The sequence below is a fragment of the Hyaena hyaena genome, unplaced genomic scaffold, assembly GCF_003009895.1.
Source record: "Hyaena hyaena isolate Hyena2069 unplaced genomic scaffold, ASM300989v1 scaffold_584, whole genome shotgun sequence".
In the NCBI taxonomy this organism is placed as follows: domain Eukaryota; kingdom Metazoa; phylum Chordata; class Mammalia; order Carnivora; family Hyaenidae; genus Hyaena; species Hyaena hyaena.
This window is the reverse complement of record NW_024081205.1, coordinates 811,800-835,069: the sequence shown is the minus strand read 5'-3', so window position 1 is coordinate 835,069 and position 23,270 is coordinate 811,800. Positions and strand designations below refer to the sequence as shown.

The window sequence follows — 23,270 nt, the reverse complement described above, 5'->3', positions numbered from 1 at the left end:
GCTCAGTTGGTTTTGTTTCTGACTTCAACTCACAGTTTGGGAGTTTGAGCCCCGTGTTGGACTCTGTGCTGACAGCTCAGAGCCTGGAGCCTGCTTTGGATTCTGTGTCTCCCTCTTTCTCAGCCCTTACCCTGCTTGTGCTTTGTTTGCCCCGCCCCCTCTTGAAAGTAAATAAGCATTTAAAAAACTTTAATAGGGGCACCTGGGTGGCTCAGTCGGTTAAGCGTCTTACTTCAGCTCAGGTCATGATCTCGCGGTTCGTGGGTTCGAGCCCCGCATTGGCTTCTGTGCTGGCAGCTCAGAGCCTGGAGCCTGCTTCAGATTTTGTGTCCTTCTTTCTCTGTGCCCCTCCCCCGCTCATGCTCTGTCTCTCTCTGTCTCAAAAATAAACTATATAAACATTTTAAAAACTTTAATAAAAATTAAAAAAAGACCAACATTCTCAAGATCTTAAGGTTCACTCAGTTACATTCCTTATAGTCCAGCCTCCACATGGGTCCACCTCAAACCAAGCATGATAGGAAAACAAATGATCTTAATCTGTTACCAAATTCTCTCACAGGTTTTGGGGACCTTTTTCCTAGAAGTTATTGCTTCTGGGCTGTTCTTAAGGGTATTAGTCTCCTTCTGAAAGTTTATTTTGAGTAGTTTTCCATTCATTCAACTTTCCTTTTTTTTTTTCCTCACGTGACTACACTATAAAACATCTGAACATTTATCATAATAGGGTTGTTTGATCATGAATTATAATATTTTATAGATATTTTTCTTTTTAAAAAATTTTTTTAATGTTTTATTTATTTCTGAGAGAGAGAGAGAGAGACAGCATGAGCAGGAGAGGATCAGAGAGAGAGGGAGATACAGAATCTGAAACAGGCTCCAGGCTCTGAGCTGGCAGTCAGCACAGAGCCTAACGCGGGGCTCGAACCCACGAACCATGAGATCATGACCTGAGCCGAAGTTGGACGCTTAACCGACTAAGCCACCCAGGTGCCCCAAGATATTTTTCTAACGGGCCTACTTGTGATTTTGTTTTCTAAACCAACTAAACTGATTTAACTCCCGATTCCTTTGTTTTCTTACTGAGGAGAAATTTACATAACGTGAAGTTAGTTTAAAGCATACAATTCAGTGGTATTTAGTACATTCATCTTGTTGTGCAGTCATCATTTTTATTTGTTTTTATGTTTGTGGATAGCAATGAAAAAATACACATAGGCCCCCAAAGCCTTACCTCTGCCGACAGAGCAAGTTTTTCATTGACTTCCGAATTTGTGCACTACAGTTAGAGGCTGGTTAGTTTCATCTAACAGCCAAACAATCGATCCATTGGCCTTTAAGCAACTGTGGTTTATTAAAGCCCATTTTTTTCTACCCTAATTGTGCCAAATAAGAACGGAACAGTTTCTTACTAGAAATTTTTGAAATGTCCTCATAATTAAACAAATGCCTTTTAAAAATTCTGCATGAAATGCTGCATATTCATTACCCAGTCTACTTAGCTATGCAATCATCTACTTTTCTTTATTCCCTTGTCTTTATCTCCTTAGGAAATCAACCTTGCATGAGCTGATCTTACATTAATTGATTTACAGTGGTATGGCAGGAAAGGGTAGTGTCAGTCGGTAGTAAGAGATTGATTATTTTTAGCTCATCAGGCCACCTTTAAGAATTCTACTTAGTTTTCCAGCCAAGGCAGTTCCAAAGCCTGATGCTTGGTTTCTGCCTGGAAGCTTTTAAAATACTTGAGCTAGTGATGAAGTCATGAAAGCCCTCCCAGGCTCCCCTCGTGTGCTGTGGGGCCTCGTGTTCCCCTTAAGACTGTGGGAATTTCCCCAGCTGTTTTGTCATGGACATCTATTTTCTGTCAAATTCCTTTCCATCTTGGAACAATTCCATTAGCAATTGTTTCTCATCTACATGATGTGGACCGGCACCTTTTTTTGCTGGAGAAAAATGGAGCTAGGCTTTTCCCAGGCCACTTGAGGGCTGCTCAGAGGTGGATTCCTCAACAGAGGAACTGCCATTAGAGCAGGGAGAAGACCATGTGCATGCAGAGAAAACTGGCTGGCCAGCATTTTGTTCTCTAACCAGCTAAAATGTAAAAGGGGTTTTGCTGATGGCATTTAGAAATGTTTCATGTCATGCAATAGAATTTTTATATTCAGCCTAGAGATTTTTTTCCCATTTTCCCAAGAACCAGGCTAGTCTCCCACTTGCCCAGGAACAACTAAAAGTTAAAGCTCATAGAGCGCATTCACTGGTGGATCTGATCATAAACCTGATTTTCTTCCAAGAGCTCAGAGTGCTGTATCAGGGACAGTGCTGTGCTCATTGTAGCAGTTCTGCAGAGTTGCTGCCGTTTATAGACGACACGTGCCATGTCACCCAGGGCAGAGCTGCTCAGCCTCCGCACCCCTGACACCTGGCCTTGGTAGCGCTTTCTTATGGAGAGCTGTCTGGTGCATTCCAGGGTGTTCAGCAGTAACCCTAGCTTCTACTACTGGGTGCCCGTCGTACCTCTTTCCTCTTCTCCAAGTTGGGACTACCAAAATGTCTCCAGATGTTGTTAGGTGTTCCTGGGGTTAAAATCACCCAAGATTGAGAATTCCTGACCTAATATCTCTCAAAAAGACAGGAGGAGTGTTGCTGACTCTTAACCTAGCCACCTAAATTCAAAATGTTTTTTTTTGCTTGGGGCACCTGGGTGGCTCAGTTGGTTAAGCATCCGACTTAGTCTCAGGTCATGATCTCACGGCTTGTGAGTTCAATCCCTGCAGCTGGGCTCTGTGCTGACAGCTCAGAGCTTGGAACCTGCTTCCGATTCCATGTCTCCCTCTCTCTCTGCCCTACCCCGCTTATGCTCTGTCTCTATCTGAAAAATAAATAAGCATTTTTTTAAACATAAAAGTTAAAAACAATTTTTTTTTCGTGGGGCACCTGGGTGGCTCAGTTGGTTGAGTGACTTTGACTCAGGTCATGATTTCATGGCTCATGGGTTCCAGCCTTACATCAGGCCCTCTGCTGTTCTCACAGAGTCCACTTTGGATCTTCTGTCGCTCTGTCTCTCTGCCCCTTCCCCCACTCCTCTGTGTGTGTGTGTGTGTGTGTGTGTGTGTGTGTGCGCGCGCGCGCGCGCCCACGTGCGTACTTGCTCTCAAAAATGAACATTAAAAATTTTTTTTCAATGTTTTTTCTTTTCTCCCAAGTGGGAGCCTAGAGAAAGGATTCCTGTTTTGCTTTTGTGTGCAGAGAGAGAGTGGAGATGCTGATATGTAAGAGTTGGTCAGAAATGTAATTGGGTTTGGATTTGGCAGCCACTGGGGATGAGAAGTGATGAGCAGTGTGACCCCCCCCCCTTACTACCTACGCCTCTTACTCTAATTAAACAAATTTCTGTGGTCTTTCTGTTAATGAGTCAGCTGGTAAGGAAAAGACTCTTTTGCCAAAGCTATTGGGCAGCAGAGAGAGCAGAGTTTTGTGCACGGAAGTGCCTGCTTCACTACTGACTCTTTCTTCCTGAAGAGTGGGGCAGGGTACTTACCGGTGGAAATACCAAGTGTCACCATGGATTTGTGAGTAGCAGTTTTTCAGAGCCATAAATTTGAGATTTTCCCGTGACAGTAATAATTAGAGAGTACCACTGATCTCTGCATCTTACAGTAAAAAGTAAACTCTGCTGTCCACAGAGGATTATCAAGCCCTTAGCATGGCGGGCTCCCCGAGCTAGACGCAGAGCGTGCTGGAAGCTGGGAACATCCCGGTGAGGCCTGTGTATCCAGGCACCTGAGGTGCATATTTGAAGTGGTGAGCTTGGAAGATGTGTACTGTGCACGTATCAGGAATCAGGAAAATGCCACTAGAGTTTTGGGAGTGAAAGCAACTCTGGGAGAGGAGCGCACACCTGCTAAGGACGAGAGCAGGCTTCTCCATTCCTGCAGCCAGGTCTTCGCACTCTTATGTCCCGCCTCAGCTGGCTGCTTGGGAAGAGCAGTAAACTGAGCCCAGAAAGGGAGTTTTAGAAATGGTCGCAAAAGCAAGGAGTTTCGGAAAGGGAACACAACCTCTCCCCTCCTCAGAAACGCTGGGGCTGCCTTTCCTTTTCTTGGCGCGCTGGGAGCTGTGTCAGCATTGCTGGTTCAGGGCTGCTAAGGGAGGGTGGGAAGTCAGGTCCTTTGTTCCTTTTACCCTGCTGAAACCTGCTATTTGCAGCAAGGCCAAAGAAGCCTTTCCAAGGCTTAATTGCCAGAGCGGTGCCAAATACACAGGAGCTCTACTTCTAATTCCCCCACTGGGAGCTTTTACTTTGGAGTTTTGCTATAAGCTCCGTGCTAATCCAACCAATCGCTTATTTTGGAGAGAAATTGCCAGTCTTTTGACAGAGCAATTATTGCTCCATCTTTCATGGTTTTCCCCCCAAGGTAGAGGCCAGGCTCAACACTACGAAGGAAGGCCTTTCTGAACATTATAGCAAAACCAGTTGGGTTTCCATAAGTTATTAATAGCTTTCAGTCCATTTTGGACTGTGAACAGTAGGTCACAGTCAAGAACAGGAGCCATTAAGGAGAATTGTAGCTGCTGATACACGGTGAAGACAGGTGGGTGGCCAAACACTGCTAAAACTTGCCTAATTTACAGCTATTAACATTTACATAAAAATTCATTTAAAAAGTAGTGCCTTGTTGGGTCACCTGGGTGGCTTAGTCGGTTGAGCGTCCGACTTTCGCTTGGGTCATGATCTCGCGGTTCGTGGGTTCAAGCCCCGCGTCGGGCTCTGTGCTGACTGCCGGCTCGGAGCCTGGAGCCTCTTTCAGAGTCTGTCACTCCCTCTCTCTCTGACCCTCCCCTGCTCACTGTCTCTCTCTCTCTCTCCTAGAGAGAAATAGGGCATTTAAAAAAAAAAAAGTGCCTTGTCAGTAAAAACCCAATGAGGTTACACGTAACATCATTAGAACATAATTAACTGGGAACAAAAAGCATTAGAAAGTCTGGGAGTAGAAGACCCATGTTTGCCCATTGGGCCTTTGGGCCAAGTGTAACACCAGCCTGAGAAAAAAATCGTCATCGTGAAAATATTTTCTTTCCTTCCAAGCCAGGAAGCAGACTCACAATGGAGTCTGCTTCCCCATTCTGAATTTTGAGATGTGCAGGAAACAACCAGCCATTACCAGCTGAGGTTTTCCTGCTGATAAACGAACCCTGAGGCCACGATGACCTGTCTTGTTAATGAGTTAATGAGGAATCTAGTCCTTGCTTTGACCCTATTCTTAAAAGCTTTCTGTGGAGCTGAAACAACATTCTTCTAATTTATGAGTTAACTCCTACTTAGCAAATGAGAAACAGGGAGAAAAGAACCTATATGGCAGAGAAGTGGAGAGCCTCCTAATGGGCTGCTGCTTCTTAAGTTCTTTGTTTCAGCATTAACTTCACTTGCAGACCGAAATTTCATTTAAAAAATATCTTCTTCTTACTGCAGAACCTTAATAAACCTGATCTTCTATTTGTCATGTTGCTTTTTACCCCGAGGTAATGACATTTTGTTGAAGAATTTCCCCACCCATTACCCTGTCAAGAGACAGCTTTGAATTGAGCAACACAGGTATTTGAGTTTTATGGGAACATTTCAGTGCAGGGAAAGGAAATTTTTTTTTGAGCTTTTATATATTTTATTCTTCATTTAACTTTTAAAACACTACTATATTGAATATTAAAACAAAAACAATAGCAAGTAGTGAGCTATGATTATAGTCCTTCATTTGTTCACTACTGCATATAGAATGCCAGCAGTGTTGTTCACTGGCCCCATTAAGAGGTCTGACACTGAACACCTCCCCTAGGGTGATGTTCATCATCCTCATACGCTTCTCCATTGTAATGGTGCCGTCTTTCCTGATTTGGATCAAAGTCCACCAGTTCTACCTTGTCCATTTCTTCAGTCTCTTCTACTTCTTTCCTCTCAGGTAGGAGTTTTTCCAGCAAAGAGAGTTTATCAGGAGAGAGAAAGCCATTCTCAGGGAATTTTACCTTAAATTCAGTGAATAGGCGTCCCTTTTCATATGGTCTACGATAAATTGGCATGCCTTCATTCAGCACACACTTGATATCTCCATGCTTGACAATCTGACCTGGGTGAGAGGTGATGACAATGGTTCTGTTGTCAAGAGTAGATATTGGCTTTTGGAAGCCACACAGTGCTTCAACCAGCTGTATGTCCATACACATGAAAAGATCCTCTCCTCGCCGAGTAAAAACAGCATGGTCCTTCTGATCTAAAACAATGATAATATCTCCTGGTTCCAGTCCATGTTCTTGGTCTCCTTCACCATGGAACGTTATCTTCTGGCCATCTTTCATGCCTTTGTCAATATGAACTTCTAGAATCTTCTTTTCTCGAACTATCTTCCTTCCATTGCAGCTTTTACATCTGTCTTTAGGACTGATCCGTTCCCCATGGCCCTGGCACTCCATGCACACAGATTGAATTTGCTGAACCATTCCAGGTCCTATCTGATGAATTCTTACTTGCAGTCCAGTACCTCGGCAATTGGGACAACACTCTACTGCTCCTTTCTTTCCACCTCGGCCTTCACATTTGTCGCAAATCACATTCTTTTGCAGACCTAGTTTTCTTGTTGCACCATTATATAAATCTTCTAAGGTTACAGAGGGCTGATGCACAACATTTTTACCTCTCCTTTCTCTTTGCATCCTTCCTCCTCCTCCAAAAAACATATCAAAGATGTCCATGGGGGAGCCAAAACCACCACCTGCCCCACCTTCTTTAATTGCCCGTTCTCCTTTGTCATATAATTCCCTTTTCTTTGCATCAGAGAGCACTTCATAAGCTTGAGAAATCTGTTTAAACTTCTCTCCTTCATTTGGATTCTTGTCAGGGTGGTACTTCAAAGCCAATTTCCTGTAAGCCTTTTTCAATTCTTCCTGGGTGGCATTGGGTTTGACCCCCAAAACATCGTAGTAAGTAGTTTCTTTCACCATTTTCTACAGCCGGTGAGCNGAGAGAGAGAGAGAGCGAGAGCGAGCAGGGGAGGGTCAGAGAGAGAGGGAGATACAGACTCCGAAACAGGCTCCAGGCTCTGAGCTGGCAGTCAGCACAGAGCCCGACGCGGGGCTCGAACCCACGAACCGCGAGATCATGCTAAGCGAAAGTCGGACGCTCAACCAACTAAGCCACCCAGGCGCCCCTCTGTAAGCCTTTTTCAATTCTTCCTGGGTGGCATTGGGTTTGACCCCCAAAACATCGTAGTAAGTAGTTTCTTTCATCATTTTCTACAGCCGGTGAGCGGGCCGAGGCCGGTATGGGGGAGCGGGAAGCAGCGCTTGCTGGGCGCAGCTCAGGCAGCCGCCACTCCTCCGCTTTTCACCGAGCGTTCTGGAAAGTTCCAGGAAAAGGAAATTTTAACTTCTGCAAGCAACTTTATTTTTTTTAAGTTTATTTATTATGAGAGAGAGAGAGAGGGAGCATAAGCAGGGGAGGGGCAGAGAGAGAATCCCAAGCAGGCTCTGTACTGTTAGTGCGGAGCCTGACAGGGAGCTTGAACCCACAAACAGATCACGACCTGAGCTGAAATCAAGAGTCAGATCGAGCCCCCGCCTCCCCCCACGTGCCTCTGTAAGTAACATTAGTAATGTAGCATGTATTAAAGAAGGCATATCCTCTCTTCAGTTTATTAGAGAAAGAACAGTCTCCTGTAAATTGGGTTATCTTGGAGAAATAGAAATTATTTTTCTAGAATTATTTTTTCTTTCAGTGACTGGTCGTTGGTGATGTTCCAGGGTTCAGAGGGGCCTCTGGGGTTATTGTGGATACCTCTGTCCCAGGGTATTTCTCTCAGCTTCGCAGTTCTGGAAATGTGAGTTTATCTGTTGATTAGATACTGGTGAAATGGTTCATGACAGCCATACTCATAAGACTGGTGTTACATTTGGTTTAGAAAATATTTGTTAGGGTGTTTGTTTTAAAGGAAAAAAAGAAAATGTTTATTAACTTACAAGTACTATTTCATTATCCAGAAGAGTTTGTCTCTTGAGGCATCTCAAAACGAATACTTGGGAAATCATAAAAAGTAACCAGGCTTTGTTTGGTAAGCAAAGAAAAGAAAACTGATCATCTTAAAGATACCTCCTACATACGTCCGTTTTGAGACTTTGAAGAAATCTTGTTTTGTTTAATGTTTGTTTATTTTGAGAGAGAGAAAAAGCAAAAGCAGGGCAGAAGCAGAGAGAGAAGGAGAGAAAGAATCTCATGCAGGCTCGGTGCTCAGCACAGAGCCCAATGCCCAACACAGGGCTCAGTCCTATGACTGTGCAGTCATGACCTAAGCCAAAACCAAGAGTCGGACGCTCAACCAACTGAGCCGCCCAGGCGCCCCTCAGAATCTTGTATTCCACTATAAGGGATGTATCTGTCAGATGCTTGGTATTAGTGGCTCATATTTAGACCACTCTCTACCTGGTCAGTGCTAAATGGCTACTGCTAAAGTGACTTAAGATGGTAAGTTGAACACAGGCCAGAACGCACGGGCCCCAAACCCCCTAAATATATCAGAAAGATAGATCTTTGACAGTGCTGAAAAAAATAGTGTCCTGAGTAGTCTAGAAATTTGAGGAGTTCCTGAAGGAGAGAAGGCAGATGGAATCATATTGAAGTAGAAATCAGAGTCTAAAAGCCCTGTGTGTCCCGCCCCTCCCTCTGATTACTGGATGCTGGCTGTGGCAAATAGATTCACACTCTGGGGGTCTGAAACATCAACGCACAAGCACATAACTCAGAGTCAGCAAACATCAGAGAAAAATCAACGTCAGTCACAGAAGAGAAGTTCCAGACTCAAGAAATGAAAAGCTAATGGTGGTCAGTACAAATAAATAGAACAGAAAGAAGGAGACTTTAAGGAAAGCACATTTATACCTTGAAAGGGATAAAAAGAGAATATTGTATTCATGAAACAAGAACAAGCTATTACGGGAAAGGATGAATTTGTTTCCTAGATCTTGGAAATAAAACATGGTTGTTTAGCTAGAGCCTCGTTAAAGGTACTGCATAGTGTAGTGGGTACAATTAACAGGAATTAGTAAACAGGAGGAAAGAGCCAAAGAATTCTCCTGGAGTACATAACAATAAAGAGAAAGAGTGACAAAAAGGGTGAATACAATAATGGGTCATTTCCAAAGTTCCAGGGTTTATTCAGGGGGTTCTGGGAGAAGAAGAAGGAGAAAAGGGAGGGGGAACATGCCCAAAGAAATCACAGAAGAAAATTTCCAAAGTGGAAGACCAGCAAGAAACCTTAGAATGGAAGGCTTTGCCAGAGTGCCGCTGTGAATTTATCAATGAGAGAAGACTCGAGTCTCACACTGCCGAAAAGAAAACTACAGGCCCAAGGTAGTCAGTCACCTGCAGAATTAGTTGCAGAAACAGCCTCTCTAGGAGTGGACTTCTCTGGTTGGCACCTATGCAGGAGTCTGTCCCATGTGTGCACCCTCCGTCCCTCAGAGGAAGATGAGGTGATCTGCGGAAGACCTCAGGGCTGCTCATCCAGACTTAAACAGTTCTTTTCTTTTGCCATCACTTTCTGCCCCACCTCCTCCTCCTGTCTCCCACTTTGTAGAACTCCTAGGAGCTCCCTTCTGCTTGCTAGAAGGGATGCTGCGCAATTCATGAATTGATGAATAAAGCCAAGTAGATCTTTAAAATTTACTTGAATTTTGTTTTTTAAAAATCCATATAACCGAAGTCTTAGAACACTAAAGATAAGGGAAAATCCCAGAAGCTTCCAGAGATAGTGAAGGGTCCAGCCTATAAAGAAGCAAGAATCAGGTTGGCATCAGTCTTAACTGGTGACACTGGGTACAGTAAGATGACACAACAGACGTATTCATGGTTTTGAGAGAAAATGATGTAGACCCTAAGAGTCCATACCCAGGGAAGTTGTCCCTTGGGGATTAAAGGCAAATGACATTTTTCAGGTGTGGAAAAGCTCAGTTTCCCATTGTGATGACTATTTTATAGAATTGACAGAGGGATGTTGTCCAGAAAAATAAAAAGGGAAACAAAAGAAGCATTGATGAGGAGGGGTGAAACACCAGAAGATGGGTTTGGTCAATAATAGAACTTGAGCAGCTGTGTGCTCCTGGCAGCAGTGACATCTGTGTACACAGGCAAAAGCAGCCACCAGAGGTTAAGCCTCCAGCTGACACACCTGTCAGATGCTTGTCCCCCTCCCTCCCTCCCTGTCTTCTGATACCCACGTGCATTTTGAGAATGACTCATCTCTCTTCCATTTTGTAAGAGTGGGAAGTTTTCCCCTTCTAGGTTCCTCGGCTGGTCAGATAATTAAATTGACATAAAACAGATAAACAGGAGAAAATTTTAATTTTGTATGTTTGAGAGTCCCATTAAAAAATGCGACTAAGTGCAGAGAAGGACAAATACCATATGTTTGCACGTATAGGAGGATTAGGAGGAACTTGACGGAGGAACAAGGGGGAGAAGAAGGGCGGAAATGGTGGGGGAAAGGGAGAGAGGCAAACCATGAGAGACTCTTGAATGCTGACAAAAACTGAGGAGTGAGGGGGGGGGGGGGGGATGGGCATGGAGGAGGACACTTGTGGGGATGAGCACTGGGTGTTATGTGGAAACTAATTTGACAATATTTGTAAAAAAAAAAAAAAAAATATGAGACTAAGTGAAGTGACCAAAGCAGAAAGCTTTCTGTCCTTTAGACAGACAAATGTGTGAAGAATTAACAGGATGAAGGAGCATGAGCTTGGGGTAGTGAACTGGTAAAGTAACAAGATGTATTTTTAATGCCGTTCTCAGCCCTGGATTCCCCCTCCCTGGTGATGAGGATGCCCTCCACCCTTGCGGTACAGGGAAGGTGCCTTTCACAAGAGAGGTTTATCTCCTGCTTTCAGGGGGATGGAGAAGATCAGAGTATCTGTCTTACACTTGCTGTTTCTCCAGTGCCTTTAATTCAAAATAATGCCACAGCAGCATATTTTGGGGTTATAAACTCTGAACCCCTACAGTTTCAACTTCCCTGATGAACGATCCCTTGACCTTCTGCCTTGGGGGGAAACTGGACACCTGAGCTCACTGGAGCCTCCTCAGGCAGAAGCAGGTTTTTCCTCCTGCGTTTCACATTTCCCAAGACCTGAAGGTGAAATTAATGTCTTCCTTATACCCTGTCACTGCTTCCAAATTCTCTTTCCTCCTACCCCCTAGATACGCTGTTGAGGTTAGTGGAGGTACTACTGTGTTTGAGCCGCAAAAGGTAAGAGGAAGTGATCGGAGAGCAGAAGCTTTGAAATAAGGTTGTGGAGGTTTGTTGGAATCAGAGGATGCCTGTGGGGATCGGGGTCCGAGTTGGGCTAAAGACAAAGTGACTTGGCTCTGAGGTCAGAAATTGAGAGGCCGGGTTTGAATCATCTGCGGATATTGAAGTCCCCTGACATAAGGACAAGAGGAAGCTATGATCTCACAGTTCATGAGTTTGAGCCCCATGTTGGGCTCTACGCTGACAGGGCTGAAACCTGATTGGGATTCTCTCTCTCTCTGTCTCTGTCTTTCTCCCCCCCACCCCCTCTTCCCCACTTACACTCACATAGGCCTGCTCTCTCAAAATAACATTTAAAAAATAATAAATATTTCTGCATACCAAAGGCCACCATAAACAAAGACAAATAACAAACTAGGTTTGCAACTCAAATCCAAACAAGGTACAAATTTCCCTAATAAGAACTTGAGCCTGGGTAGCTCAGTTGGTTGAGTGTCTGACTTCAGCTCAGGTCATGATCTCACGGTTTGTGAGTTTGAGCCCCGTGTTGGACTCTGTGCTGACAGCTCGGAACCTGGAGCCTGCTTCGGATTCTGTGTGTCCCTCTGTCTCTGCCCCTCCCCTGTTCATGCTCTCTCTCTCTCTTTCAAAAATAGATAAACATTAAAAAATTAAAAACAAACAAAAAAATTAAAAACAAAACCTGTACAAATCAATAAAGAAACATCAGCTGCCTGATTTTCACAAGAGCAAAGAAAGCTCCCCAGAGAGGAAGTACAAATGCTCCTATACATTAGAAAAGATGGTGAGTTATGTAAATAAAGAGAGAAACACAAATTGAAATTACAAGGAGATGCTGTTTTTCACCTGACTGGCAGAGATCCCAGAGTTTGAGAATAGTGCTTTGACAGAGGTGTGGTCCTCCGTGTTAGGAGTGGCAATGGGGTGCCTGGGTGATTCAGTCTGTTAAGCGTCCAGCTTCGGCTCAGGTCATGATCTCATGGTTCATGGGTTCAAGCCCTGCGTTTGGCTCTGTGCTGACAGCTAGCTCAGAGCCTGGAGCCTGTTTCAGATTCTGTGTCTCCTTCTCTCTCTGACCCTCTCCTGCTCACGCTGTCTCTCTCTCTCTTAGAAATAAATAAAACATTAAAAAAAAAAGGAGTGGCAAAAGATCGTCATTGATAACCTGTCAGGAGTGACTACCTGGTCAGTTATGGTACTTCCGTACAGTAGAACAAAGGAATGAGATATGCTTTATGTACTCACAGGTAATAATCTCTGAAATATATAAGTGAAAAAATCAAGGAGCAGAATAGTGTAGGGAGCATGCAATCATTTATGTTAAGGAAGGAGAAAGAATATATACAAATATGTATTGTTTGGATATGTGTGAAATGGCTCTGGAAGGAGGAAGCAGGATTTTTAAAATCTAATTTGCAGAGCTTTATTTTTGGACTCAGAAACTAAATATATGGAGATTTGCCACAAATGATCAGGTAGGAAGTTAAGTTCTACCTACAAAGCTAGGAAATTAGCTACTGGAGGGTGGTCTATGAGTGGTTGGATGTTTGCAAATGCAGAGAGCAGCTCTGGAAAGACACAAGAAGCTGGTGACAGTGGTTGTCTCAAAAAAAAAAAAAAAAGTATTGGTGACCAGGAGACTAGTAAAACATTATGTATGCTGGGTCCCTTTTTGATCATTTTGAATTTTGATCAGTTACATAATCCAAGTAAAGGTTTAAATCACCCCCACCTCCACCCCCCACATGCCAACAAGTCACTATCAGGATTTTTGCAAATACGAACTTCATGTTCTAATAGCTCAAACATTTCCTTGTAAATCAAAATATCATGGTGTTTGAAACCTGACCAGAGGGCAGGTTACAGTATTTATAAGATGGCAAGGCCAGGGATCCCTGGGTGGCTCAGCTGGTTGAGTGGATGGCTCTTGATTTTGGCTCAGGCCACGATCTCGCAGTTGATGAGTTCGAGCCCTGTGTTGGGCTCCTCGCTGACAGTGCAGACCCTGTTGGGATTCTTTCTCTCTCCGTCCTCTCTCTCTCAAAATAAATGAACTTTAAAAAAAAAAGATGGCAAGGCCAACACAAAATAGATGGCTGGCTTTAGAAGAATCACTGAAATAGTTGGGTCAATGGACGCTCCCCCACCAGGAGACTAATTTTAGGGATACCTGAGCCATTTCTCAGCCCCTCCAACCCCCCAGTGTGGACTCTTGACTCCTCAACTGACTTGGTGAAGACGCTTTTTTTCTTGGTCCCCATACTTGTTTCAGTTGGATAAAGTTTAGATTGTGTGGGGAGTGTCCCACCTTTTATCTCTTTTTTAGCCTTGTTTTGACAATTTTATGCAAATAGTAAAAGATTCCACCTTTTTCCCTTCTCCTTCCCTTCTGATGGAAACCTCCTCCACCCATTGCCTCCGCCTCCAGCTGATGGCTTCTGCTTTGCAGCAACAGACCGGGTCTACAGCCTTTTTCTGGGCTTTGCGTCCCAAGGAAGTGCAGATGTTCTCCAGGGCATTCCAGGCTGGCAGGATTGTCTGGACAGGTGGGGTTGCTGCAGTGATTTACCTTACTATTATCCTTGTTCCTGTTCCTTTTCACCTGCTCTGTTGTTTTAAAGGGTTTTGTGTGGATTAATTACAGGAGAGGGAACTAAAGCAAACTGCCACAGCTGCAAGTAGGTCAGGTGCTGCAAGGAGGCGGCAAGTCAGAATCAGGGGGAGGCGGTGGGGGTGGGTGGCCAGGATTGTTGGCCTTTCAGGGTGATCAGGAGGAACTCATATTGCTGTGCCTCTGTTCAGTGGAGGCTCTTGCAGAGCATTAATGATTAATGATGCTCACAACCTCTCACAGTTAAATTGGTCTCTGTGTGTCTCAATCACTGAAGTAGAAAATGTGAAGGAGGATCGATCCGAGGTGGGGGCAGCTCACACAGCAGATGAATGAGATTGCAGTCCAGAAGTCCTGCCGTCTTAACGCCTGGCTCTAGCCACCATAACTTCCTTATTTTTTAATCAGCTTGTGGAGAGAGTGAAAAAAGAAGGAATGGGCTGTATAATAACCAGAATGTGATATGAAGCTTTTAAAGACGTCCTTGCCTTGCCTTTCTCACTTTCCTCCCCCTATTTAAACAAAAACGGGCGCCAGAGTGGCTCACCTGGTTAAAACGGCTGATTTCTGCTCAGGTCATGATCTCATAGTTTGTGAGTTCAAGCCCTGCATCAGCCTTCCACACTGACATTGTAGAGTCTGCTTGGGACTCTCTCTCTCTCTGCCCCTCTTCCCTTCACGTGTGCTCTCTCTAAATAAATAAATAAACAAACTGGAAAAAAAAATTTCTGATTTGCTGACCGTCTTGGTGGCATTTCAGGACTTCTCCCCCTATTCTCATTTGACAGAAGGATGTCCGTTCCATTTTAGCCATTTTTCATGCTTTCCTTCTGTAGCACGGCATCTGTCTGAAGGGGTGGCTGTCAAAGATTTTGTCTGTCTAAAATTCGTAGACAATGGGGGCGCCTGGGTGGCTTAGTCGGTTAAGCGTCCGACTTTCGCTTAGGTCATGATCTCGCGGTTCATGGGTTCGAGCCCCGCATCGGGCTCTGTGCTGACTGCCAGCTCAGAGCCTGGAGCCTATTTCAGAGTCTGTATCTCCCCCTCTCTCTGACCCTCCCCTGCTCATGCTGTATCTCTCTCTCTTCTAGCAATAAAAAAAAATAAAAAATTAAAAAAAAAATAAAAAATGAAAACTAAAATTCGTAGACAATGGAATGATTATGATGGTTCTGCATTTGCTAAAGACGAAATGCTGATCAGCCTGTTTCTTTCAATCTGTAACATTACTACTTCTTTCCCTTTTATAAGTTGACCCCGTAGCTCTCCTCCTGCTCATCTAGACACATCATTGAGTGGGCAAGTCACAGAATGAAAGGAAATATTTGTAAAATATATATCTGGTATATACGTAAAATAACCATGACAAAAAATAAAGTATTTTTAATGGAAAAAATGGACATTTCACAAAAGGATACAGGTGTAAACACATGAAAAAAAAACGTATTCATCATCATTAATCATCAGACACATGCAGATTAGGGCCACAGTAGATCTCAGGTCACACCCCCTGAAATGGGTAAAATGAAAAAAACCGAGAACACCACAGGTTGGTCCTGAAATGGGTAAAATGAAAAAGACTGAGAACACTACAGGTTGGTAAGGATGTGGCGCAGTCGGAACTGGCAGTGCATTGCTGGTAGGGGCCTGACACATGAGGGTTAATCATTTTGGCTGTCTGTATCGTATCACATTTTGTTAAGTTTAACATACACCTACTCTGTGACTCGGCATCCTACATTTTAGGTTTTCATCCAGAAGAAATTAAAACATGTACACCAAAAAACCCCCATATGAGAATGTTGTATTCATCATAGTCCAAAACCCGAGAGAGCCCAGGTGCCTCTCAGCAGGAGAGTGGCTAAGCCAAGTGTGGCCCAAACAGGGAACAGGCCACTGCACACCCAGCACAAACTGGTCCACGTGGCTCAGATGGACCTTAGGATAGTGCTGCATGAAAGACCTAAATGCAGAAGAATAAATACCATGTTAGTCCGTGAGTTCAAAACAAGACAAAACTAATCTGTGATGGTAGAAGTCAGAATTGGGGTGGGAATTGACTGGGAAGGGAACTTTCTGGGATGATAGAAATATTTTGTATTTTGACTTGGGGCATGAGTTACACAGAGGTATGCATTTACTAAACTGATGGAAGAGAAGGTGCACCCTTCATCTGTCCATTTTCACCGTGAATTTCAGCGCTAAAAAATGGGGAGGAGGTTGCTGCTGGAAAAGATAGAAGTGACAGCCAGAGGTCTCTCTTCCTTTTCCCCTGCTGTGAGGGCAGGAATCCTGGGGCGGCGGGAGGGGCGGGGACGGTAGTTGCATCTGACCCCATTTGGAACGGGGGCATGTTTGAGGCAGTGTAGAGTTTGAGTTTTCCTCCTAAGCAAGTGACCATCAGTGCCTGACACCCCACTCTGCAGGTGGAACAGTGCCTGACGGAAGAGGGGCCCCTCCTGAATAGTTGTGGAATAAGTGTCATTGCCCCTCGCAGCCTAGCAGATAAGGCCCACTCTGTGCGTTCCTTCCAACGTGCAATAACTGGAACTCGCTTCACTTTGTCGTCATAAGGGCTGGTTTGTCTGCCCGAGAGGCAGTCTTCCGAATAATAGCAAAATTGTGCTACTTGGTGCTTGGACTCAGTGTACTTGGGATGGACTGTTAATAAAATGAGTGGCATTCTCATCCCATGAGAGTTATAAACAGTTCTGTGCTCTTCGTGTTCTAGTTAACAGCATACAAACCCTATGGAGGAATGATTCTGCAAAACCTTTTGTATTAAGTGTTGAAGAATGTTCTACCTTTCATCTCTCTCATTCTTTCAACAGTGCACACCCTGGGGAGCACATTGTTCCACCAGCTTTCCCAAGGGAGTGATTCTGCCTAATGAGTTCAGACCCACCCTCCGCCTGGCCTCACCTCTGTGTATCCACCATGATTCCTGAAAACCAGCCTCGTGACTCCTCAGGGACTTGGCCCGGCTGACCCAGATTGAGTCCATAGCCTTACCCGAATGTTTGCACAGCCCATTTAGTTTCTCCTCAAACCATAATGTTTGGATAATTACTCAAGTGGTAATGTGCTTCCGTGGGAGGCCTCGGGAACTTTCTCTGCACTAGCGGCACTCAAATTGTCGTGTGCTCCTAGTATGTAGAGAACAGCCCCCAGGGCCCTGTGCCCAGAGGTTCTGATTCGGGTTGCAGGATGGTCCCTGGAGTTTGCATTTTTAACAACCACAGGAGCTTCTCCAACAGTATTGAGAAACACTGAAAAATGTTATACCAGCTGTTTGAGGGAGAAGCAGGGAAAGGACTTCATCCCTGAAATTTGTCAGGTGCCCTCAGGGGCCATAGCTCCCTCAGAACCCGGATGAGGCCGTCCTTTTCTTTGTCTACCTGGCATCAGCATGGCTGCTGGCATATGGCATGAGTGTGAAACATTTTTTTTTATGTTTTTTTATTTATTCCTGAGAGAGAGAGAAAGAGAAACAGCGTGAGCAAGGGAGGGGCAGAGAAAGAGGGAGACACAGAATCTGAAGCAGGCCCCAGGCTCTGAGCTAGCTGTCAGCACAGAGCCCGACGCGGGGCTCGAACCCACAAACGGTGAGATCATGACCTGAGCCGAAGTCGGACGCTTAACCGACTAAGCCACCCAGGTGCCCCAAGTGTGAGACATTTTGAATGAGTAAATACATTAATTAAAACAAAGGAACCATTGACGATGCACACAGAGAACGGTGTCAAGTACAGCTCAGTTCAGGTACTTTGGTGTTACGGGAAGGATTGTACATGTAGAAAATCTTTATTAAGGATAAACAATAAGAAACATGTTAAATGACAAGAGCAGAACAGGTTGAAGGAGACACATTGCCTATCAGGAGGGCCATGAGCCTAATACTGCCAGACTGCTGGCTGCACATAAAAATCCCTTTCTCTTCTGCTAATGGGACATAAGGTACATTAACCCAGATCGGGTATGCAGTCAGTCATACAGGTGCATAGTTTGCAAAGTCAAATGTACTGCTCAGTCTCCTGATCCAGTCCTGGGCTCTGCTTTCCAGACACAACTGCTTTACACTCCATTAGCTAGTGCTGGTATTTTTTAGTCCATATTTTATTTTTTTTAATGTTTATTTAGTTTTTGAGAGAGCAATCGCGAGGGGCAGAGCAAGAGGGAGACACAGAATGGGAAGCAGGCTCCAGGCTCTGAGCTGTCAGCACAGAGCCCATTGGAGGGCTTGAACTCACGGACCATGAGATCATGATCTGAGGCGAAGTCAGATGCTCAGCCAACTGAGCCACCCAGGCAACCTTGGTCCATATTTTAAACTAGTGTATTTAGTGTAGTGTTATTTTTTGGTTTATCGGTTTTAAGCATGATTTATTAACTTTCTGTTAGTTTTTAAGAAGTATCAGCTCTGGGGCCCCCAAGTGGCTTAGTTGGTTAAGCATCCAACTCTTTTTTTTTTTTTTTTTTTTTTTTACAAATAGTTTATTGTCAAATTAGTTTCCACATAACACCCAGTGCTCATCCCCACAAGTGCCCTCCTCCATGCCCATCCCCCCTCCCCCCCACATCCATCAGTCCTCAGTTTTTGTCAGCATTCAAGAGTCTCTCATGGTTTGCCTCTCTCCCTTTCCCCCACCATTTCCCCCCTTCTTCTCCCGATTGGTCCTCTGTTAAGTTCCTCCTAGTCCTCCTATACGTGCACACATATGATATTTGTCCTTCTCTGCCTGACTTATTTCGCTCAGCATAACACCCTCAAGGTCCATCCATGTTGCTACACATGGCCAGATTTCATTGTTTCTCATTGCCATGTAGTATTCCATGGTATAGATAAACCACATCCTCTTGATCCATTCATCTGTTGATGGACACTTAGGCTCTTTCCATGTTTTAGCTATTGTGGAGAGTGCTGCTATGAACATTGGGGTACGTGTGCTCCTATGCCTCAGCATTTCTGTATCCCTTGGGTAAATTCCTAGCAGTGCTATTGCTGGGTCATAGGGGAGTTCTATTGTTAGTTTCCTGAGGAACCTCCACACTGTTTTCCAGAGGGGCTGTACCACTTTACATTCCCACCAACAGTGTAGGAGGGTGCCCGTTTCTCCACATCCTCGCCAGCATCTAGAGTTCTCTGATTTGCTCATTTTAGCCACTCTGACTGGCGTGAGGTGGTATCTCAGTGTGGTTTTGATTTGTATTTCCCTGATGAGGAGCGATGCTGAGCATCGTTTCATGTGTCTGTTGGCCATCTGGATGTCCTCTTTGGAGAAGTGTCTGTTCATATCTTCTGCCCATTTCTTCACTGGGTTGTTTGTTTTTCGGGCGTGTAGTTTGGTGAGTTCCTTATAGATTCTGGATATTAACCCTTTATCTGATATGTCATTTGCAACTATCTTTTCCCATTCCGTTGGTTGCCTATTAATTTTCTGGGTTGTTTCCTTGGCTGTTAAGCATCCAACTCTTGATATCAGCTCAGGTCATGATCCCAAGGACATGGGATTGAGCCCAGTGTCGGGCCACGGTGAGCATGCAACATGCTTAGGGTTCTCTCCCAGTGCCCCTCTCTTTCCCCTGCTCACACTTGCTGTTGCTTTCTCTCAAAAATAAATACACAAACATTTAAAAAAAATAAAAGGCATCAGCTTGTGTTTTGGAAGAAGAGGACTACGTTCTTGTGGCACCTGCCCCTCAGCGTTCTGCGCCCTCCTTCCAGTCTCCCAGTTTTGTGACAGTATCGTCACTGGACTGTTGTTCACCACTGAGCCAGGATATGGACTGACGCTGTATTTCCTTTCATGTTTATATATGTATATTTGTTAGTTTGCTTGGTTTTTCTGTGTCCCCATCACAAATTTTTTCCAAACTCTTTCAACAAGCCTATAAAATCCCTCTCAATACTCTTCTTGACTAGGTCGGAAAATCTGTCATTTCCTTCCCGCTCCCCCTTCCCCCCATCCCTTCTGGACCCTTCCACACACTCCTGCTCCAGTCGGGGCTCTTTGTTCTCTTGGCTTTCTGTCCAGCTGTTGTTCTGGGCCTGCCTTTTATCCCTCTTGGTGTAGCTACTCTGTTTCTTGGATCCGTTGTCCTTTTCTTTCTAGGTTTATTCTCCTGCTTTGACAGAGCTCATCCCCCAGTAACATCCTGAGGAAATGGTTTCTGGGGGAATCATTTTTGAGACTTTGCATTTCTGAAAATTACTTTGTTCTTACTTCACATTTTGTTCGTGGTTTTGCTGGGTATAATATTGTAGGTAGAACATTATTTGTCTTTGCAATTTTGAGGACATTGCTCCACGGTCAGGCTTCTTCTAGAATTCTGAAGCCATTTGTAATTCTTGCATCTTAGTATATAACCTCATTTTCCCCCGCCCCCGCCTCTTCAGAAGTTTTGAAGTTTTTAGAATCTTCTTTTTATCCCTGGGATTCTCACCGGGTACCAAGACCCTTTTAACATCTTTTTTTAGCTGCTTTTTACCGTCTTATGCCTTCCATTGTGTGTACCGGCTCAGATTCTCGCTGAACAAGAAAGTTGGTATCTGCATAATTCTCTTACATTGACCTGGTTGGCGCGACAGCTGGCGGGAGTGCACATCTTCGCTGCAACTCTGTTTGCTGCCTTTAGCTACTCTCTACACCTGGATAATTCTTTCTGGCAGATTCTGACAAGACGTTATTCAGGTAGCTAATTGTTCCAATTATGTCCATTCAGTGTTGGTTTTCGCTTCAAAGCAGGACTCAGGCATTGCTTCTGGCTTGTACCACAGTTCTGTAAATGACTTTAAAACTAGCGCCCCAAAACTTAACAAACAAAAGCAGCCCAGCATAAGGTAGCCAGTCGCAAGGGAAGAAACTCATTAGCCACACACAGCAAATGAGGTCCCTGACCTGATTGTTCTGGAACAGCATTTTCACATAAAATGAATCCAAATACCACTTTTTTTTATTGTTCTCTTTTATTTTTATTTATTGTTCTTTTTTATTTGTGGATGCTGTTATTTGTTTTTATTTATTGTTCTCTCTTATTTGCGAATGCTGTTATCATGGACACCAAAGGGGTGAGGGGGTCAAAAGAGTCCTTCAGCATTCCCTTTCATTGTACCCCTTACTTAGGTTTCAATTAAGGTATCTTAGCCCCTGGTGCCCCCGATTGCAGTTTATGACAGGATTGTTGAACATCTTGCAGGCTCTTAGGGTGGTGCTGAGGCCAGCCTAGGACAAATTCCACGCTGCTGACAGCCACTCGAGGGGGCCTGCCATCTGTTGCAGTGAATAAATGCCTTTCCTGTGCCTGCTCGGAAGTATTCATGGTATATAGCAGACCTAGCCAAGGACAGCCTACAAGATGAGCCAACACAGTGAATTGTTACGTTAGTAGGTATCAGTATTGGAATCTATTTATAATGTGTGAAGGTGGTATGTTTTCTTAATATTCATACGTTCTTCTAACAAATATTTATTGGGTGCCTCCCATGTGCTTGGCACTGTGCCAGGCGCTTGGGTTACATCCGTGAACAAAACAGACATTGGCTCCCGCTTTGGAGTCTCCATTCCAGCACGAAGCTAGACAGTAAACATGACAGACAGATTACATGGTGTGTCAGAAAATGCCAAGTGTTACGGAGGGAAGAAAAATCCAAGAAGGGCAGGGGATCGAGCGTGGGCTGAGGGTGAAGTGTTGAATAGGACAGTCAGGGCAGGCCTCACTGGGAAATTGAGATTTGAGCCAAGACTACGCGGGTAAGGAAGTGAACCAAGACACTGTCTGGGAAGAGAATACTGGGGGCAGAAGGAGGGACTTGCCGGTCCCAGAGGGTGACATGTGCGTGAGGCGGGATGATGGGGGGTAGTCTCAGGAGAGGAGGTCTCGAGAGGTAAGCACGGCCAGGTGTCGTTGCCCTCGGCAAAGATGTGGCAAGCTGCTGCAGGCGAAGTCCGCTGCGCGGGTGGGTACGGAAGACCGGAGTTAGGGACAGAGGTCTGGGCCACGGATAAGAAAGACACTGTGAGAAGAGGCATATAACTGGTATGTAAGCCTTGGGCCTGGACGAGGTCACTCGGGAAGGGAGTGTAGGTGGAGAAGAGTGGTCCACAGACTGGGTGCCAGAGATCTAGATGCCTCCAGAGACGCTGACAGGAACAGTCAGAAAAGTCCAAACTGTGAGCCATTCTGCAGGTGGGGGGACTGTTCTAGATTAAAGCAGATCAGCTTCTCTTGGCTTGGAATTTTTCAAAATGAAAGTGTGGGGTGAGGGAAGAAGTTGAAATTTAAAATCTGCTTTGCCGCCAAAGATAAATTAGCCTCAGAAAAAGATAGAACAAGCAATTCCTAAAGTCCTAGATCCACTAATTTTTCTCTAGCAGCAGCAAGATTTTAATTTCTTTCTGGATTCTAGAGCGTTTTTTCAAGGACTTCCTAGAATAAGAGTGGGGACGACAGGAAATCCTGATTCTCTGCTCTGTGCCAGGCATGGTGCTCAGTGCCTTCACATGTCGTGCAGCCACTGTTACCTCTTTCTGGGCTTCTTTATCCCAACTTGTGCTCCTAGCAAGCTCCTTCTCCTCCTTCAAGCTTCAGACACCCCACCCCGCCCGCAGCCTTCCACAGCTCACACCCTAGCTCCCTGTGTACCCACTGAGCAGCACCTCTCTCCTGGTGTCATTATTTGCGTTTCTGGCTTGCCCGGGTGGATTGAGTGAAGGTGAGAGACCTGTGTCTCTGTCTAACTCTCCTGGGATTTAAAAAAAAGAAACAGAAGGGGCGCCTGAGTGGCTCAGTCGGTTGGGCGTCCGACTTTGGCTCAGGCCATCATCTCGAGGTTCGTGGGTTTGAGCCCTGCGTCGGGTTCTGTGCTGGCAGCTCAGAGCCTGGAGCTTGTTTCCGATTCTGTGTCTCCCTCTCTCTCTCTGCCCATCCTCCACTCATGCTTCGTCTCTCTCTGTCTCAAAAATAAATAAACTATTAAAAAAATTTTTTAAGAAGAAAAAGAAACAAAGTGGTAAGGGCAGGTTTCTGCACCGCGTACCCCACGGCTTTACAGACGTAGCTCCAACCTAGCACTGGCAATGAGCAGGACTGGGCCCCCCAGCAGTGTGCGGTACCATCGTTACCTCGTCTCAGGTCTAGATTTCTGATTTCCCTGCCCCTCGCGAAATTTCTCTGCGACCGTCAGCATAGAGGACAGAGTGGGAGGATTGCACTTTCCTATAGGAAGACGTAATAGGTATGAACTGAGAGACATGTTGCTACCTTTTTTTTTTCTTTATTTGAGACATGTTGCTTCTGAATTCAGCGTTAAGATCTTAAACCTAGGATTTAAACGTTATTAGTCGAGA

The 23,270-nt window shown here is 44.8% G+C and overlaps 2 protein-coding genes across 4 annotated transcripts in view; one reads left to right on the top strand and one right to left on the bottom strand.

Annotated features, from left to right (window-relative positions):
- CFDP1 (craniofacial development protein 1) overlaps positions 1-23,270 on the top strand; it is a 128,070-nt gene that overhangs the window by 81,734 nt on the left and 23,066 nt on the right. The gene's annotated exons all lie outside the window — the stretch shown is intronic.
- Positions 5,665-7,321, bottom strand: LOC120248202 (dnaJ homolog subfamily A member 1-like). Of its 2 annotated transcripts, none has more exons than XM_039256454.1 (2): positions 7,285-7,321; positions 5,665-6,996 (listed from the first exon to the last, which is right to left on the bottom strand). In XM_039256454.1, the coding sequence occupies exon 2, from the start codon at positions 6,994-6,996 to the stop codon at positions 5,806-5,808; it is 1,191 nt and encodes a 396-aa protein (XP_039112385.1). In that variant the 5' UTR covers positions 7,285-7,321; the 3' UTR covers positions 5,665-5,805. The 2 variants fall into 2 exon arrangements, with proteins under 2 accessions (XP_039112385.1, XP_039112386.1); XM_039256455.1 differs by having other exon boundaries at positions 5,665-6,924; positions 7,213-7,302.

Coding starts and splice junctions, on each gene's coding strand:
- LOC120248202 (XM_039256454.1), bottom strand. CDS start 6,996: ATGGTGAAAGAAACTACTTACTACGATGTTTTGGGGGTCAAACCCAAT.